General features: G+C 37.2%; 1 protein-coding gene across 26 annotated transcripts in view; it reads left to right on the top strand.

Moving 5' to 3' along the window:
• The first annotated feature begins 430 nt into the window (after positions 1–430).
• Positions 431–18,836, top strand: part of LOC139977971 (uncharacterized) — a 35,684-nt gene continuing 17,278 nt past the window's right edge. For 7 of the 26 annotated variants that reach the window (XR_011796817.1, XR_011796823.1, XR_011796824.1 and 4 more), the window contains exons 1-12: positions 432–1,288; positions 3,884–4,041; positions 4,386–4,684; positions 5,175–5,372; positions 5,487–5,690; positions 7,725–7,825; positions 9,871–10,062; positions 11,795–11,912; positions 12,049–12,231; positions 13,450–13,683; positions 16,025–16,175; positions 16,477–16,625. Coding sequence is in view for 1 of the 26 variants with exons in the window: in XM_071987870.1 (XP_071843971.1) it covers positions 10,989–11,049; positions 12,049–12,107; positions 16,025–16,175; positions 16,477–16,511 (306 nt within the window). In the remaining 25 variants the exon portion in view is untranslated. Of the gene's footprint in view, positions 1,289–3,883; positions 4,042–4,385; positions 4,685–5,174; positions 5,373–5,486; positions 5,691–7,394; positions 7,472–7,724; positions 7,826–8,342; positions 8,367–8,395; positions 9,235–9,870; positions 10,063–10,909; positions 11,050–11,794; positions 11,913–12,048; positions 12,232–13,449; positions 13,684–14,072; positions 14,176–16,024; positions 16,176–16,476; positions 16,626–18,836 lie in introns of those variants that run through there. The other 19 variants (XR_011796831.1, XR_011796832.1, XR_011796813.1 and 16 more) reach the window with 19 other exon arrangements.

Raw genomic sequence — 18,836 nt, 5'->3', positions numbered from 1 at the left:
TGTACTGTCTGCACTTTGTAGCGACACGAACAAATCGTCACTTGCAAGCCACGGAAAGTTAACTTTTTCAGCTCGCCGAACGTGGTTTTGGGCGACTCTCCAATGCCTTTAAATTGAACCAATTTTGGCTCAACTACAAAACTCCCCAGCCCCCTAGCTCCCATCCATGCACTTAAAAGCTTCTTGAAGGATCTTATTACTTAATTTCTGTTTTCATACGTTTTTAAAATAAACAATTAAGATGACAAGCAAGAAACATAACATATGTAAAGACATTCTAGTCATTCATGCTCTTCAACATGCAAGCCACAAAAAAAAAAAAAAAAAAAAAAAAAAAAAAAAAAAATCAAGATTGATAACGGGTCAAAAAAGATGTTCTCCTGATGCTTTTTGGAACATTTCCCGAGATAGAATAACAATCGGGCGGATCGATATCGACTCTAATAGGAGTCGTCGTCGTCGTCCTATGAGTCATGACTGACCCTTTGTGACCCTATTGATGATGACGTTCCAACCACTTCTATCCTGGGCATATCGGTGAGCTGCGCAGATGTTCATGCCGGTGATCTCTTTTATCCCGTCAGCCCATCGAACTTTTGGCCTACCACGTTTTCGTTGACCCTCAACATGACCTTGGGTAATGATCTTCTCCAAGTTGTCACCTTCTCTCCTAGAAATGTGTCCAAAATACTGCAGCTTGTTCTTATCTATCTTCTGACATAAGGTAGCCTTTGCTCCAATTTGGTTCTTGACAAAATCATTTGACTTACGTTCCTTCCATGATATCCTCAGCATCCTCCTCCAACACCACATTTCAAAAGCATGGATTTTCTTTCTGTCTACTGCTCCAAGAGCCCACGTCTCAGACCCATATGTAGCGATTGGAAAGACCAAAGCATTCATTATATGGATCTTGGTGTTCCTTGAGATCCCTCTGTCTTTCCAGATGTCGGTGAGGTTTATAGCAGATGATCTAGCCATGGCGAGACGCCGTCGTATTTCTTGTGAGCATCCACCATCATCTAATAGGAGTATGCCACCCTAAATCAAAAAACTTTATTGAAATGTGCAGACGACACTGCCATACAATTTTACAAACACATATTTTGTATAAAACGTGCGTAGGCTAACAATGGTTTTGTATTGTTTTAAAGAAAACATCTTGCCTTGCTGTGCGGCCTGATGTAGCTACCGAAATGGAGATGGAGTTCGTTTCTACAAAGACGAAAGATTTAGGAGACAAAATTTCAACTGCATGACGGTCTAGAGGCCTACCAAGCTGTTTGAGGTGGGGATAGGCATAGGGCCACAGGCACTACTACTAATCGGTACTAGGCTAGGCTTCAACAACTAGTATTACGGCAGTAAGAGTAGATCGGCATGTTTTGGTCATAAAGTCCAGGATTTCCTGTTTAGTTCCATTTTAGGCTTAGCTTACTACTTATTTGAGATCAAAGCAAACAAGCATAGGCCTATGGCTTCCTATGTCTAGGCCTACGACTGAGTTATACGACTGAGTTATAACAAGCCTAGCCTAGACCTACAGTACAGTAGTTATACCAGTGCAACCAATGTAACCAAGATTCTAAAGTCTGACTGTAGCTGGGCTGAGTTAGGCCTAATGGACCTATATGCAGACAATTAGCTGTGTATCTCAATCATAGGAATTGAAGTTGAATATGGCCATAAGAAGTAGCCTACTACTAGTACTACTGTGGGCATAGCAATACATATTCAAAGTGGCTATTCTTACGACTAGTCGTAAGAATAATTTCCGACTACGCATGCGCAGTTGCTATTTTCACGACCAGAAGTACTATTTTTACGACGAGGAGTAACAATAATTTCAGGTTAGGGTTAGAGTAAGGGTTAGGATTGAGGTTTAGGGTTATGTTTAGGGTTAGGGTTACTGTACCCCTACTACATGCGCAGTTGCTTTATTTACTTTACTGCGCTTGAATTTGCCTTTGTCGTAAGAATAGTTTATAAATAATTGTTACGACTAGTCGTAAGAATAGCCACGGCCATACATATTACTAGGTCTAATGCTATGCATGAAGGCCGAGACTGTCTATAGATAAACAGTCCTTCTCAAATTCACTCGAGCATTAAGAATTTGTTACTTGATAAACTACCCCAAATACTGCCACTAGGATTCATCCTTGAGCGCACCTAATTAATTCACCAGTCAACATGTATGATTGTAAACATAAGTGCTCTAAATCTAACGGCCAGCACTACTTTCCTGTGCTTGAAGACATGTTTGGCTTGACCACTGAAATAATACTGTGTGTGTTTAATCATGAATTCGTGCAGAGGAGCATTAAGTCTGCCTAGCATTACCAAATGGGGTAGATATTCAATATCCCCTTTTTTGGCCAACAACAGGTCGAGTCAGTTGGTATTGCAATAAGTATATGGAAGATGGTAATGGCTTAGCCTAAGATACTCCTAGGGTAAGCACCTAGCATGCTATGCAACAACGGTTTGATTGAAGATTTGTTAACAGACTTATCAGCCATAAGGCTAGTTCTAAATTAGCTAGGCCTTACACAGTTACAGTTTCAGCCAAAAACTCCATTAGGCCTATACAATTTGGCCTACTGCCACTGGCTGAAGTTTAAAACGATAGGGTTAAGACTTAGACTAGACTCAGTACTGTACATCAGCAAAAATCGTTTAAGTCGAAGACTATATTGCTAGGGTTTTGCAGGCCTGCCAACTCTCGCGGTTTACTGTACAACTCTCACTGCAAGTCTTCAAAATTTTACAAAAGTTTGTTATACCTTTGAGTTTGACATCAGCGTCCTCGAAATTGGGTCTGTTCACGTTTCACGGTTGCCAAAGGTAGCAAATTTTCAAATTACAGTACACAACTTCTATTCTAAATGAAAGAAATATAATGAATATCTGCAATTCATGAATTAGAATTGACCAGACCTTAAAACTATTCTGGAAATTATATTCAAGATGGTAGAAAAGTGTGACAATCTATAAATTTTCTAAAAGTTGTTCTTTTCTTAATGGTGGTGCCACTCCATCATTAATCAAACATATGTTGTTCATTTAAAGGCAATAATAATGAGTAGACAAACATGTTATTAATTCATAACCTTACTAAAAAAGATATATAAACTCTTAATAGGTTCCAAGTTCGAAACAAAGAAAAGTGATCAACAAGACATAAATTTATTAAACACAAGCCATGCTTGTTATTATACTAAGCAATACATTTCAATGTGTAACACACAGGCACACAAAATTCTTAGTAGTTGCATATTTGCATGCACTGTTCTGGCCTTCGGTTAAGCATTAGGAGTTGAGACCGTTAACTTACTTAGCCCGATCGGATATTACAAGATGACTTCTCCTGAGCTGGATACCGATGAAGAGTACAGTATCATTGGAAAATATCGTTCGTCAGGACTGTGCCCTGAAAATTCAACATTAAATCTAAGAAGATCGATACGGAAAAGATCAAAGAGTTTAGACTAACGGGAGCATTAAACAGCCACCGAGCTTTGTGCTGAAAAGTGTGAGCAGTAATACTTTTAAATCAAGAAAAGCCAAAATCATGCAATTTAAGTCATTGAAATTAAAAAAGCTTCACTGTCCAGTATCAAAAGTATTTGCAAACTTTGATACAGCATTCTGTTCTGTGCAAGAATTGTTGATTGTACGCACCTTATTAGCAGTGTAAGAATACCTGCTTTTAGCACATTCAGTCATCGAGTAATCTTTTGTTAACTTTCAATAAGTATATATAAGCATGATTGGAAATCCTTAATAGCAGTATATTGTCTACAAAACTCAGACATAAATCACTTGAACATCAGTTGGTATGATTGTGTATGGTTCTGAATGCTATTTTCCTTTTTTTTAGGTGGGTGTGGATATGATTGGACCCCTTGCAGAGACCATCAATGGAAATAAGTACATCATAACCCTATGTGACTATTTTTCAAAATGGCCAGAGGCTGTTGCTGTAAGAGACAAAACAGCATAAACCGTTGCAAACTTTCTGTTTGAAACCATGGCCAGGTATATATCCATCTACTTTGCTTTTACTTTACATAACATATTTTTGAAGTTAGTTATGCAGACCTGCATTTGTTCTCAGTTTTACCTGTGACCCAGAAAGCGGCCAAATGGTTACAGGAATTTCTTGAAGTTGTTTTATAAGTTAATGTTAATAAAATGTTAGTGGAATAACGGTCAGTGCATCCAAGACCAGGTGTTATGTCAGTGCTTAACTTACTTGTTTTGAAAGAAGTGCTAAAAGAATCTCCTGATTAAACCACACGGCCACTCTGAAGATGCCAATAGTTTACTGCATTACTCATAACCAGTTCTTTAACAACTTGTTTAATTTTTCATTTATTTAGATTTGGGTGCATGAAAGTTGTCATCTCAGACCAAAGAGGAGAATTTGTTAATTCTCTGAGCAAGTCCCTGTTTGACATGACAGGGGTGGGCCACAGAGTATCCTTCAGCTACCACCCACAGACCAATGGGCTGGATGAAAGATTCAACCAAACCTCTGCAAAATGCAAATGTCACTCATCAAAGTTGTCAATCAAAACCAAGATGACTGGGATGAAACACTGTCTTCCATTCTCATGGGGTACCGTACAGCAAAACATGGTTCTACAGGTCTTTCTCCTTTTGTTGTGATGTTTGGAAGGTTTGTAATAATCCAAACCTACCATTGCTGAATACAGGTTTACATTTGTAAAGGTCATATACGGAGAAAAGCAATCAGGGACAAGAGAGTTTGGAAAAATCCTGCATAGCTACACTGATCCTCTATAGGATAAAATCTCATTTGACACATCCCAGGTCCTGGGAAAAACTGCTAAATAGCAAGTACAAAAGATGAACATTCATTAAACTATAAAAGCATGCCAATTAATTTAGATACATGCAATTAATGCCACTGATATTGGTTTTGTTTTTCAGTTATATATCATATTTTGGGCTGGTATGCAATTTGGACCTATAACAGCACAGAATATACTTTTGTTTTATATTTCTGCTGGTTTGAGTATGTGATGTGACTCAGATTTATGGTTCCAGGGTCTTAATAGTGAAAATAAAATATATAAAAATTTATTTATTCTTCAGTCAACAAAGTGTTGTGAATAATTGATTGTTAATTATCTTCATATATCCAGAGAGCCATTGCTACCAGTCGACATTGAAGACTCCATTGTCCAACCAGAATCTCCTGCTGCAGCGATGCACAGCGGGAGAGGGTTTTTCAACTCATGTCACAGTAGCAGGACATAATCAAAGGTTTTGTAAAAGAAAATATTGGCAAAGCCCAAGAACGGCAAAAAAAGAATTTTGATTAAAGTCAGCAATCAAAACAGGTAATTACATAATGCTATGTTGTGCATTGAAAACTGCACTGTAGTTAAATGAATGGCAACATATACATTGTATGATGATGTTTACGTATATATGCTGGATTTTGTTTTATTCAGAGCTTCAAAGTTGGTTCTATAAGTGTTCTCGTCCGGAATGCTAGAAAGGATGCCCGAAGAGGAGGGAAGCTCGAAAACTCTTGGCTTGGGCCGTATGGAGTCAAGGCTGTGAATGAGAAAGGGCTGTACACACATATTAACAGTTCCACAGGCCTTCCTTTGAAGAAGAAATTCAATCCATTTTACTTAAAGAATTTCACACAAGTAAGATTCCTTTACAGTCTTTTTATTTGGGAGGGGGGGGGGGTTGGGAGAGGGGGTTGATTGGCATGATTCCTCCATAATTTTCTTAACAATAATCAGTAACTTGATGAGTTCTGTGCTGGCTTATGTGAGGGTAAGGGCTGTAGCTGTCTTCACACAATAAATCAATTTTGACTCAATGGCTTTAAAAATGAAACATAATTGCCAACAATAAAAGAGAGAAGAATAAGTTAATTAGAAAACTCCAGTTTCCAGACAAATGTTTTCAAATATTTGATTTTATTTGCTTAGTTTCGAGAGGAGAATTTTATGTGATGTCAGTTTGAAACTCAGCAATTAAATGTTCAACTTCTAATTAGCTTCTTGCCAGATCAACTTGGTAAAACCACATATAGTAACTATTTCCTTTGGTGTAGATATCATGCATGGTAATAAGTGGGCGGGGTTAACATGAAACTAGTATCAACATGTTGCTTGACCATTACAACATTTTTAATCTCTGGTTTATTCTGCTGATTGAATGTTTGTAACGGGCGGGACCAAAATAGATTTTAGCTGACGTTCTCTTGTTAGCTCCAATCTGAAGAATGATAGGTTGGTTTGAGGTGATCCTTGCAGCAATGATGAGCTAAGGAGGGTCGTTATTGCTTTTGGTGCAGATATTGTGCAACAAAATGAGTGGGCAGAGCTTAACATTAATAACTGTTAGCTCCAATCTGAAGAATGGTAGGTTGGTTTGAGGTGATCCTTGCAGCAATGACGAGCTAAGGAGGGTCGTTATTGCTTTTGGTGCAGATATCGTGCGATGAAATGAGTGGGCAGGGCTTAACATTAAAACCTGATCTGCAATTGTTCACCAACCATATGTGGTATGACTAAATTTTATTGTGCTGAGCAGGTTGGTTACACAATGCAATGTTTTCAGTGCTATTATTTTGCTGCATATTGATGAGATGTGTGACAAAATAAGGTTCAGCTGAAATTTCCTTATAAACACAGAATCGGAAGAATTTTATTCCATTTGAGTTGATACTTAACATAATGATACCTCATAGCCTGCAGGAATGGTCCGTCTCGTTTTCTTGGCAGATATTTTCCACTTTCGCCCATGTTTGTTGCATCTCAATCATCATTTCCAGCTTTTTCTAATATTTGTAGAGCCTTAATTACTATTAAGTGTGTGCAAACCCCCTTCCCTCCCCCCACACACAAACAAACGCATACACAAATTACTCATGTTACATCATGGAAACCATAATGCATTTTACCTTGGTTGATTTTTCATATATTGAACAAACTAAATATTAAGAAAATGTCCCTTAACATATTACTTAATTCAAAAGGGAATTGCGATATAGCATCATTACGGTAATGTTGCTTTACCATTCCAATGTTGTTGTTATAGGAGAAATGATATACTGCTTAAATCTTCATGGTGGTGGCAGCAACCCAATGAGATTCCTGGCTTGCAGCCGACAATATCAGGAACTTGGCCAAAGTTGGTTGAGTTGATAATCTAACACACTGTCTAGACTGAGTTTGCAGCAAGAACAGCCATCAAATTACCATTTCCCCGAAGAGTGGTGTAGCTGGGAACCACATTGCACTTTGCATGTGTGGTTGGAGTATTAATTTTATACAGGTTGTAAAACACTGCATGAAGTCACATTTATTCTTTCATCAACATTGATTCTATCATCACAGAAATCCTCATAGAGGCATAAATTTCCAGAATAGGGACTGATATTGACCGACTTAAATTTCATCTGATCTTGAATTTGGTATGACCTCTATGTATTAACATATTCCTTAATTAACAAAGAAAAAAATGCAAATTTGTATTCAATATCCAATAAATGTCTCGGTGCGTTTAAATTTTTTATTGCAAGAAAGAATTTTTTAACAAAAGGAATCGATATACATATGAACATATCCACAGTGTACTAACACAAATAATTGCTGACCTGTGCTGTGATAGGTTGTTGAATATAGCTGTTGCATGTAATCCATAAATTTAATTATTCTATATTTCAGGAACTTGCAGCCAGTATCATCAGTACAAACACACCAGATGAGGTTAGCAGCCCAAGTTTGAATATGATTCAAATATCCAATAGAAGAAATTTGAATTAAAGGTAGTCTGTATAGGCAACAAATTATAGCATACTTCCTGAAGATTTCAAAAATTACATTCCTTGAGATTCTTATTTCCAGATTGGTCTCAGACATTCTAAATGAACACACAAGATGACTGAATGTCTCAGTGAGGTAAATTTCCTCCAGGGTGGTAATGACAACAGTTTAAAATGTTGACCAAATGTGACCGTATTGGAACTTTTGGCATATTTGGGGCCAAACAAACCTCTGCCCCCCTGCACAATTTCCCACCCCAACCTATGTTCTATATTTCTCTTTCACAATATATGTTACCTTCTTACAGGGAGAAACATGATCAAGGTCAATACAGCCCCACAGTTATTGCATATATATCCAACTCTTGCAAAGAATACTGGTTTTTCTATTTCAAATTGAGTTTTCTGTTTCATTATTTTATGGATATAGATCCATGTTATTGTGAATTTCTTGATCGTGGAAAATCACTGGCCATGCTCGAAAAGTCACATTAAATATTGTTAAATGTTTTTATTTCAGGAACAAAGCAATCCTGTTACTGTAAATGTAAGTAACCTAAGACAGCCCATGCAGCTTTAGAAATAAATTCATTAAGGCAGGGATTGCAAGCTACGGAGGTGCAAGACTTCATGTGACTTGATCCTCCCCACCTGGAAATGTTGAAAAATGGAAGACTTTTACTGTGCCAGGACCATATCCTTGACAAACTCCTATGCCTGGAGAAGGGAAAATCCCAACCTATATGGGCACAATTGCAAGGGGCATTTTGTGATGTTCCAACCCCATCCCAAGGATTGGCACTTATTGCAGAATATCATAATTTTCACTTCAACAATGAAGGTTTTAAGTTTTATTATCCCCCAAATATACTAGATTTCCAACATGGGCACTCTCTTTGTCAAGTTCATGATACCTCTACTCCTTTCTCCCAGTAGCATATTCAAACAAATGGTTATTAAGATATGATGTGTTTATCATTTTACTTGATGAGAGTAACTTTTCAGCTACAGAAGCTAGTGACAGACTTCCAAGAAAGTGCTTTGAAACATCAAGCAATCATAAAAAAATAGATACAAATGAAGGCTGCAACCCTAAACTTTTCCACTTATATTGATGAGCCACCCATGTCAGATGTAGATTTCCTACAAATCTAAATTTTCCTTCTTTTATAGCTTCTTTGCAGCATCGTTCAACACTATGATGGACATAGCTCTGAATTAATGGAAGTAATCAAAGCTCTCTTCCACGCAATTTCAACCTGAACTTCATGGGCCTCCTGCCTCGCAAGGTTGAAACAGATTCTTCCAGAGTTTGATTCAACTGCACAGGAGGATGCATTAGAATTCCTTGGTGCAGTTTACACATCATCATGCACTTCCTGTAACCAAAGCCAGTGCAAACTTTTAGATGAGTAAGAGATATAGATCGTTATGTGAAAAGCATCAAAGCAACCCCCCAAAAAATAAGTGAACTTTTCAATGTATTATTTAAATTTATGCCATGTTGGCCCAAATATTCAAATTTGGTCACCTTTGGTCAAAATTCTATAAACTGATTTTGTTACAACTTTTGAGGAAATTTACCTCATGGGGACATTCAGTCATCTTGTGTGTTCATTAAGAATGTCTGAGAACAATTTGGACTAAGGGCCTACATGAAAGTAACTTGTTAAAAACTTCTAGCAATTATAGCATCCTATAATTTGGGGCATATACAGACTACCTTTAACATTGAAACTGATTGGGAATTTGCTTAGGTTTGCAGGGAATTAGTCATTTTTAAAAGAGGTATCATGGCACCAGTTAGATCTGACTGATAAACTTGCATCAATACAATGAGGATGCACATTTTGTAAGGCTGGGTTTAGATGATAGTCTGTATCTGATTTATAAGTTTGTTGCTCTTAATAGTAATTCTGATAATTTTAAGTAAAAGCTGAATGAAAGTTTTCATTTATACCTGATAATCCAGAGGGTAAAGGAACAAATGGAAATTGCAATAGAAATGCAACATTGTTGTAATGAGTAACTTATTTTTTCCTTTCCAGGTACTTCTTCTTACATACAACAAATGAGATGAAGTGGACTTCCTGCAATGAGACTTGGCACTGTCGGGCAAACTCATATCCAGTAATTCCAATATATCCTAGTAACAAGGGCTATATGTTATGCTTGAGTATGCAGGGGCACCTTGAGGTGTGTCTAGATTGCAAAGATCTTGAAGGCTTTTGTGAGTCCTGGTGAGTTCCTGCAAACTCCCTGTTTTTGTCATATTGTTTTCATTCCATGCTGTTTTGTGTTATGTAAAATTGTTTCAATATGTAACACAATGCATTTTTGTGAAGTAGCAGTATGTGTGTTTATGAGTGTAATGCTAAGAGCCCGTCATTACGATAACTCAATAAACTGACAAATGAACAGTAGTCAAATTCTGAAACTATTAGTGATGTAAGTTAATGGCCAGAATTCATACGTTGGAAATTTTCAGGTTTAGAATCCAGCTTGAGTTGAAATGATCCCATTGAGCAGTTCTAAATACTGTATACAGGCATCTTTTCATATTGACTGTAGATCTCTGGTGTTATGTCTTTCACAATTTATTAATTTATTAAGTGTTGTGGAAAGAGTTAATTTCACATAGGGTGACATGTATATGTGAAATTAATTAACTAGTTAATTGTATTTAATCGTCCAGTGTGACGAAATTACACTAAATCACCATTGTTGCCCTAAGTGGTGAGTTTATGCTATGTCGTCCTAAGTGTTGTGAAAAGAGTTAAATTTACCTAGAGCAAAGATGTCGCCTTAGGAGCTTTATGTGCAATTCACTATTTTTTAATTAAATACTTTGGTATTTGTATTAGGCAGAGGGATTATTATAAATAGCACACCATCAGTCCGGTTCACCTTCAATACTTCTCTCCAGAAAGGACACAATTTTCTGGCCAATGGTTCAAGAACGGGATTGATAAAGTATACCATTTGTATTAGAAACCATTACTTCATCTAGCCAAGGATGTGAAGAATTATTAGTCTCCAGAAGTTCTTGATTCAGTGGTTCATATTCAATTCATGTTGAGTTTTCAGGAACTATTACCAGTTATGCAACGAGTCAGGGCTAGAGTCACTAAATTTCAGAGAAATAAAGTAACTCAAACACAAGTTCATGGACAGTCTTCCCGTAGATCTAGATTATGCAGTGACCAAGACCAAGATTCAACTCAAACGTAGGTTTCATAAAAGTGATATCTTTATTAAGTATCTTGATAGTCACTGACTTTTGCATGTTTGCTGATAGGGGTTGTACCAGATGTCATTGTCTTAAACTCCACAAGTCACAAAGTAGCATTAATATTCAGCATAAATTTTTTTCTAATAGGGTCGTGAATGAGTGGAATGGTTTGCCTGAGAAAATTGTACTTGCAAGTACTGTAGTGTGAATGGGCTTAAGAATGCTTTGAACAAGCACTTTAAGCATTGTAATCGGGTCTGATCATTTGTGTCATCAGTTTTCTTCCATCTCCTATAGGGTATTTGATGGGGACTTGAGTGTCCCTCCTGATCCTTTTTCTTTACTAAACTAATCTAAACTAATAAGGTCAAGCATAAAGTATGTGTGCTGTAGGCCTACGCAATTGCAGAAGCCAACCTTCTTAACCTTTTTGAACTAGCCCTTTTAAGGTTAACTTAACCTTTTAGAAGGTAAGCTTAACTTTTTCTTTGCAAATGTAACATGAACACGATTGAGCAAGAGTCGTGCCAGCAATGCCACTGCATGAGGGAAATTCACAGTGACAGAGTAAATAATTGCTTTCCCACCCACGGATGAACATATGTTAGGTATACTACTATCACTAATCTGGGGAAATTGCATTTAAAATATAAATATGTTTATCAGCTGGTCAACAGTTATTTAAGGTATCATTTAATTGTTTTCATTTACTCCATTAGTGGTCTTCCCTTCTCCAACAGCTTTACTGGAAAGACTCTTGCTCAGCCGCATTACACAAACACTTTACGAACAAAATACTGCAGATAGCTGATCGTTAACTATGTTAGGAATCCACATGCAGTTCTGGTTATAAAAATAGTAAGAGACAAGATCTGTATTTCAATCTATGTTTATTGTTAACTACGATTAAGAATAATGAATTGTAATTTTAATAAATGAGCCCTTCAGTACTTATAACCAGGATTTTAGTTATCTATTTTTTCTTTCTTTACAGTACAGAAATGCAGGGTTGCACTACACCATTTCCCACAGAGGAAGTATGGCAGAAAACAGGTGGAATTTTACATATAAATGCCAAAAATGTGCTGGACAGAAAGGTTCAATAAACTTTTGGAACATTGACACCTCATTCACTTACATGAGGAAACCTTTTCTCATAGATGTTGAATAAACAGTTGTAAGAAGATTAACATGTAGAATTGGTTCTGATACTAAATCAGTATTTATGAACTCCTCACATCTATGATCTCACCATAAAAGAACAGAAGCAAGTTGTTGAGTTTGAAGAGTTAGCAACTTAAAATTAGGAAAAAGTTTCATATTCAAGAAGAAATCAAATTTCAACTTTATGATAAAGAATGGGATGATTGCATGGGTAGGTGTGAAAAACCTCTCAGCTACCTCAAGGGGGAAAAGTGAAAGTAATACCCATCACCTCAGAGCTTATACCATCACAGACTTACACTCACTAAGTAGTACATGTAGCTTATTTGATAGGGAAGTTGTAGATCTGGTGAGTAGCCTACTTCTGTGCAGTGTAGCAGAGCAAAAGCGACAGAAGTTTAAAAGCATATATTACTACTCAATGTGGTGTAAGAATCAGCTGAACTGAGCCCCAAGCTGCATTCAGAATAAGCTTAGGCCTATATACATTTAGAAATATGTAACTGGAAAGCTCACACCTTTGCAATTTCAGACCAAGATTGGATGGCATGGGCTGATGACATAAATGAAAAGTTGGCAAAACATACATCAGCCCCAGCAAGTTACACAGAGGGATGCAGAATGTGGACAGGTGCCTACACCATCAGTAAGCCAGGGGCACCAGCATATGGCATTATTTTCACAATGTTAACCCTGGCAGCTAAGAGAAGAAGCAGCAGAGTCCACATTCTGACATATATGCTCTTCAAAGTATTGTGCAAAGTAAAGAAATCTTAAGGACCAAACCATTTGACATCTCCTACATATGCCACAACAGCCTACATGTGGAGAGAGGTGTCACATCTCTCAACAGTATCTTGCAGTGCAACACAGCAGAAAGCCTTGAAAGTTTGATGGCACTTGCCAAGTTTATGGTCATCAGCTTGATTGCCTACTTCCCTGACTGAGTGATACTGTTTTAACTTATAACAGTGAGTGTGGATAGACTCAGTTTACAAATTACTGGCATCACTGATAAATATTGTCATCTTCATCATCAGTGTAGTTTTTCATCCTAGAGAAACTGGTCATGAATCAGTTGATCTTTCTTATAGATACTGGAATGGTTTATGTTTTTAGTTCTACCATGTAGCTTGTACTTTCTCTCTCTGAGTTGTGCTCTCCTCCGTCTGTATGCTCTGCCTCTCTTACGTAATTCATCACATTGCTGTTTTCTTTGCATCTATTTCAGAGTCTGGATACATGGACTATTTGAGCTCACCTTTAATACTGCAGCTTCCATCTTCCTGGCTATGGACTCTTCAGGCACATTATATGTTATGTGTATGGAACTGTAGTCCCTGTACTGACCAATGCACGAAAGTGTGGTACTATGTTTTGGATTGGTCACAGTGAAAGCCTTATTGATGACATCTGCTTTTGAGTGGAAGTCTCAAAACGAGTGGACCATAATCATTTGCTGCAGGTGGGTGTCTCAGATATTTTGTTTAGCTTCCTGCTGTCAGTGTGGGATATTAGCAGAGAACCCTTTGCAGCATTTGGCATACATGGAAATTTGTACTTCCTGCCCCTCTTGCATACAAATGAATGCTTTTGGCAATATAAATGATTTCCACTGTAGTACTTTGCAAGGCATTCTAAACATGTTGATAAAGCGCTTTTGATATTTCAGATATAAGAAATTTATTGACCATAAAAATTGGCATTCAGTCCATCTCAGTAAAACAGACAATAAAACAATCATAAATACATCGAAAATACATAAAAATCTGATTCCTAAAACGAAAAATTAAGACTACTATGTCCATGTTCTGACATATATTTGGCCTATTTCCTACATAATTCATTGGCAAGATTGAGAATAGCCCTTTGCAAGAAAGAACGCCTGTATCTCTCGGTTCAGCATCTCATGACAATTAGTCTGCCTGTTTGATTGCTGTAATCTACCCGATGCCCCAGCATATCAATTCCTTCACCCCCAAAAACGACACTAAAAAGTACTGCAATATAAGCTCTTTGAAGGATTAAGTGTGACTCATCGCTCCCATACGTGAGCGCTGTGATCAACGCGGTCAGGAAGATTAGACTGATCCATTCTGTTGCGGGTTTTTTTTTATATTGCTGTGACGCAAGCTATTGCATTCTCAATGTATATGGGAATTTGGGTAAAAAAACTACCAATAAATGTGTTTTTAAACTAATTTTGAGTTCTTAACAGTACAATAACAAATTTTAATACAATTACACATAAACGATTAAACAGTGCATAGTTACAGTCCCCTATACTAGGCGCTACCACGTGGGCGTCTTCAATAGTGTCTCTCGAGGTTGGGCTAGAAGGTCGATATTTTCTAACGAAGACTCTCATTTGTTACCCCTAGGTCCGATTGAAAACTTGAACCAATCACAATAATTTTTATATGTACAGAATCTGTCACTCATTTGTAATGCATATTCAATTTAGACAAAGAGGAGGGCCAGTGTTATAGTGACGCAATTGAACTTTCAAAAATGGGAGTTTCAAAAGCCACACGACGCTACATGTTGCCATGTGTGTTTTACGTGTGACTTTTGGTTTTCAAAAGTTACGTATTTTTACATTTTTTAACCCCCAAAGTCCGATTGTGCCATGCTAAATAGAAACTAGGAAACAACAGAGATATGAAGAGATTTATTCCACCTTTCTAAAGATGTTTTAGACAAAGTGTAATGAAATGAGGAAAGAACTGTTATCAGTGAAGAAAAACATGGCCTAACAGTAAGTCAACGAGGGGTGTGGGTAGTAACTATCGTGACTTTCCGCCGCTGCACAAGGAAGAGCGCTAAGGAATTGATATGAGGATGTTGGGATGACATGATTGACTTCATATTACTCTGTGATACTCTGACAAGCAACTCATCTACTGAACTGAGGTCATGTGACCGACAAACTTTCCTTGCTTTAGAAACTAGTCTACTTAACTTGGTCATGTCTCTAGCAGTAGTATTGTCACCCCACGCGGCTAAACAGAATGTAATGGTGGTCTTGATTGCCGATTTTAATATAGAACAGAGAAATAAGAGTTGGTATAGTCCGAATAAATTGAGCTTCTCTAATAGGAACATACGCTGATTAGTTTTTGCTAGAATACGTTTTACATGTTCATCCCACTCCAATTTATCAGTGATGGTTTCTCCCAGGTATTTATAAGATTGTCAAGCGTTTCTTAGTCACAGTTTTAGCAGGAACATATCAGAGGGGAATACTGCATTAATATTGTCAGTGCTCTGTGGAGTGACTTGAGTAGGTGAACTTGATCTAACAGGTTAAGTTCACTTTCAGAATGAGTAGTTACAGCCATTGTACTACTGAACCTTTTACATGCCTTGCCATCAGCATCAGTTGTGAGACACTTGACCATTAGTGGATTCTTACCTGTAAGTAATTTGGATTCACAAATCTTTCCTCCATTTTGTTCATCTCCAAAATAGGGCATCTTTGCTGAACAGCCCTCATTGCCTGGACTTTGTACCTTGTGATCCCTTCTTCTTTTCATTTCACCCATTAAGCACAACTTGTTACTGTGATGGTAACCAATAACAAATGTATCCATGGTGACATTCGCAACTATTACATCTCTGCATTGGCTTGCAGGAGCAAATGGAGTCTTACTTCTTGCATTATACTTAGAAGGTTGTGATATTGATGATCGTATGCTGCCTGAATTGGAAAGTCTTTGGAGAGGCCATGCAGTTGCAGTGTCTTCTTAATTAGAACCCTCTTTTGTGCCATATTATTTTTGATTAATTTCTTTCATTACATGTAGGTACAAACTGGTTGTAGTGTACTGACCACAGGACTGGGAAGAGACATGCTGTTGAGCAATCTACCAGCTGCACTTGAACTGCCCACTACTCAGAGGCAGCGGGGGCTACCAGTTCCTGGGAAAGGCGTCCATACCTGGCGCTCATCCTGTAGTAAGTAATGTTTATATATACATGCTATTGTGTCTGGGCTGGGTAAAATATAATTCCTTATCCTAGGTTGCCAGGGTCAGCTCTGTGCATCGTTGTCTTTGTAGAGAGTTTCAGAGTATGTTTGGTAGACCAAACCAACTGTGAATAGGAAATAACGGCTTTCAAACAGCATGTGTGTGTATTTGATTAGATGTGTGTGTGCGTGAAGCTATGGGGTTGGAATGGGATTTATTGTGATTGGTGATTACCCAGTATGTGAACATAGAGCATTCGATATTATTTATAATTCCTTTTGAAACAGGATTACTGGAGCATGAAGTTGATGGACAAATTTAGGAATGAGAGGAACACATGCAAGCAGTAAAGAGGAGAAGAAACAGTTAAGTGACACCTGTTCCACTGAAAAATAACCCAAGTAGATGACCCAGCTAGCAAACAAAGGCATAAAATGTAAGTACAGGTATAACTTTTGAGAATGAAGCTCATCTTGAGGAAAATAGACATCATTAAATAATTAACATACTAGACTAAAATTGCATTATGCAGTCCTATTCACAAATTTGATTTGATTTGTTTATCACGTGAATATATTCAATGTGATAGGAAGTCCTCTAAAAAACCTTCAGATTGCTTAACAAAGTAGAGGACTCCCTGTAAAGAAAAGGAAAAAGAAAACAAAATATATAAGAAAAAAAGAACATGTTCAATTAATAAGATGCAATAATTTTTTGAATAAAGTTTCTTCTGAATGATTTTGCAGAAGGTTTATTTGTAATATTGTCTGATAGAGAATTCCATGTTTTGATTGTACGTGCCCTTAGTGATAACATCCCCATTGTAGAATTATACCTGTTATAATGTGCATTGCCTAAAGATCTGGTATTGTAATGATGAATATCACTGTTACATATTAAGTAGTCATTAAAAGCATTTGGTAACAGTCCATTCCATGCCTTATAAGCAAATGTAGCAAGGTTAACCCTAAAAATGTCATCAGCTTTTAACAACTTAGAACGCTTAAAAAGAGGATTTGTGTGGTCCCGTGGTTTGGCATGTGTTATATGGCGGACTGCTCTCTTCTGTGTAATACAAATGGGATTCAGATTGGTATATCTAGTACCAGACCATATGTTACAACAATACGTAATATGTGGCTGGACTAATGTCTGATAGAGAATCTTTAATATGTGTTGTGGCAGATAATGCTTAGGCTTAGCTAAAACACCGGTGTTTTTTGCAACTTTCTTACAGACAGTTGTAATGTGGTCACACCATTTAAGTTAATGATCTATATATACGCCTAAAAATCTAGTACTATTGACTTGTTGTAGTCTTTTACTACCCATAGTAATATCAGCATTCCATGTAAAATTTTTAGAAGTATTAAAAACTATATAGTTTGTTTTATCAATATTCAATGATAATTTGTTGCCAGCGAACCAGTCGCTGAACTTGTCTAATTCAGTTGATACTTCAATATGAAATAAAGTTCTCGATTGTGATACGAAGAAAATATTTGTGTCGTCAGCAAACAAAACAACTTTAACTTTATCAGAAACATTGGTAATGTCATTAACATATAGGATAAAAAGCAATGGACCAAGTATAGAGCCTTGTGGCACACCACATTGAATTCTCTCCGGTTGGGAATGAGCATTTTTGTAGGATGTATATTGGTAGCGGTTTGCTAAGTAACTGTCGATCCAATTAAGAGGGGTTCCTCTTATGCCGTAACGGTGTAATTTATTAAGCAGAATTGTGTGGTCTATTGTGTCAAAGGCCTTTGAGAGGTCCAGGAAAACCCCGACACAGGTACTATTCTTGTCAAGATTACTATACAAATTGTCAATGGCATCAGCTAGTGCTAGCTCAGTGGAGTGTTGAGGACGGAATCCATACTGTTCCTGGCATAAAATGTTATATTTTGAAATAAAGTTAAAAATACGATTATACATAAGCCTTTAAACTATTTTGGAAAAACATGATAATATTGATATAGGTCGATAATTTTCAAAGTTTTCTGAATCCCCTTTCTTAAAGACAGGGATGACCTTGGCAATTTTTAGCATATCAGGAAAAAAACCGGTATTGAACGACAAATTACAAATGTGGGTTAATGGTTTGGTAATAAATAGGATAACTTGTCTTACAATACCAGGCTTAAAATCATCGTATCCAGCTGCTTTATCGGGTTTCATGCAAGAGGCTGCTGTTTTTAACAACTCCTCCTCACTGACAGGATGAGAAAACATGGAATGAGTGTTAACATCAATGTTCACAGATTCCTGTGATTTACGTTTGTGGTTGATTTTACTTGCCAGTGATGGCCCCAGATTGACGAAAAAGTCATTAAATTTATTAGCAATGTCATGGTCGGTGTTAATCTCTTTGTCACCATCCTTGAAAAAGAGGGATATGATGATTGTTTACGACCTTTGTAGAGTAGTTGGTTAATGGTATCCCATGTGCCTTTTGGGTTACTCCTCGCATTATCAAATTTATTGTTGAAATATAATTTTCTAGAAAATTTGATAACATGATTGAGCTTATTGCAATATTGTAGTGTTTGCACGGGTTATCCGGGTACCCGCCCGACGCGATACTACCCGGTTCCTTATTTATTACCCGAATCCTAAGCAAAGTGTGATCTAAAAAAAAAAA

The sequence above is a fragment of the Apostichopus japonicus genome, chromosome 12, assembly GCF_037975245.1.
Source record: "Apostichopus japonicus isolate 1M-3 chromosome 12, ASM3797524v1, whole genome shotgun sequence".
Lineage (NCBI taxonomy): Eukaryota > Metazoa > Echinodermata > Holothuroidea > Aspidochirotida > Stichopodidae > Apostichopus > Apostichopus japonicus.
The sequence above is the reverse complement of the archived record's forward strand: the minus strand, read 5'-3'. Positions and strand labels throughout refer to the sequence as shown.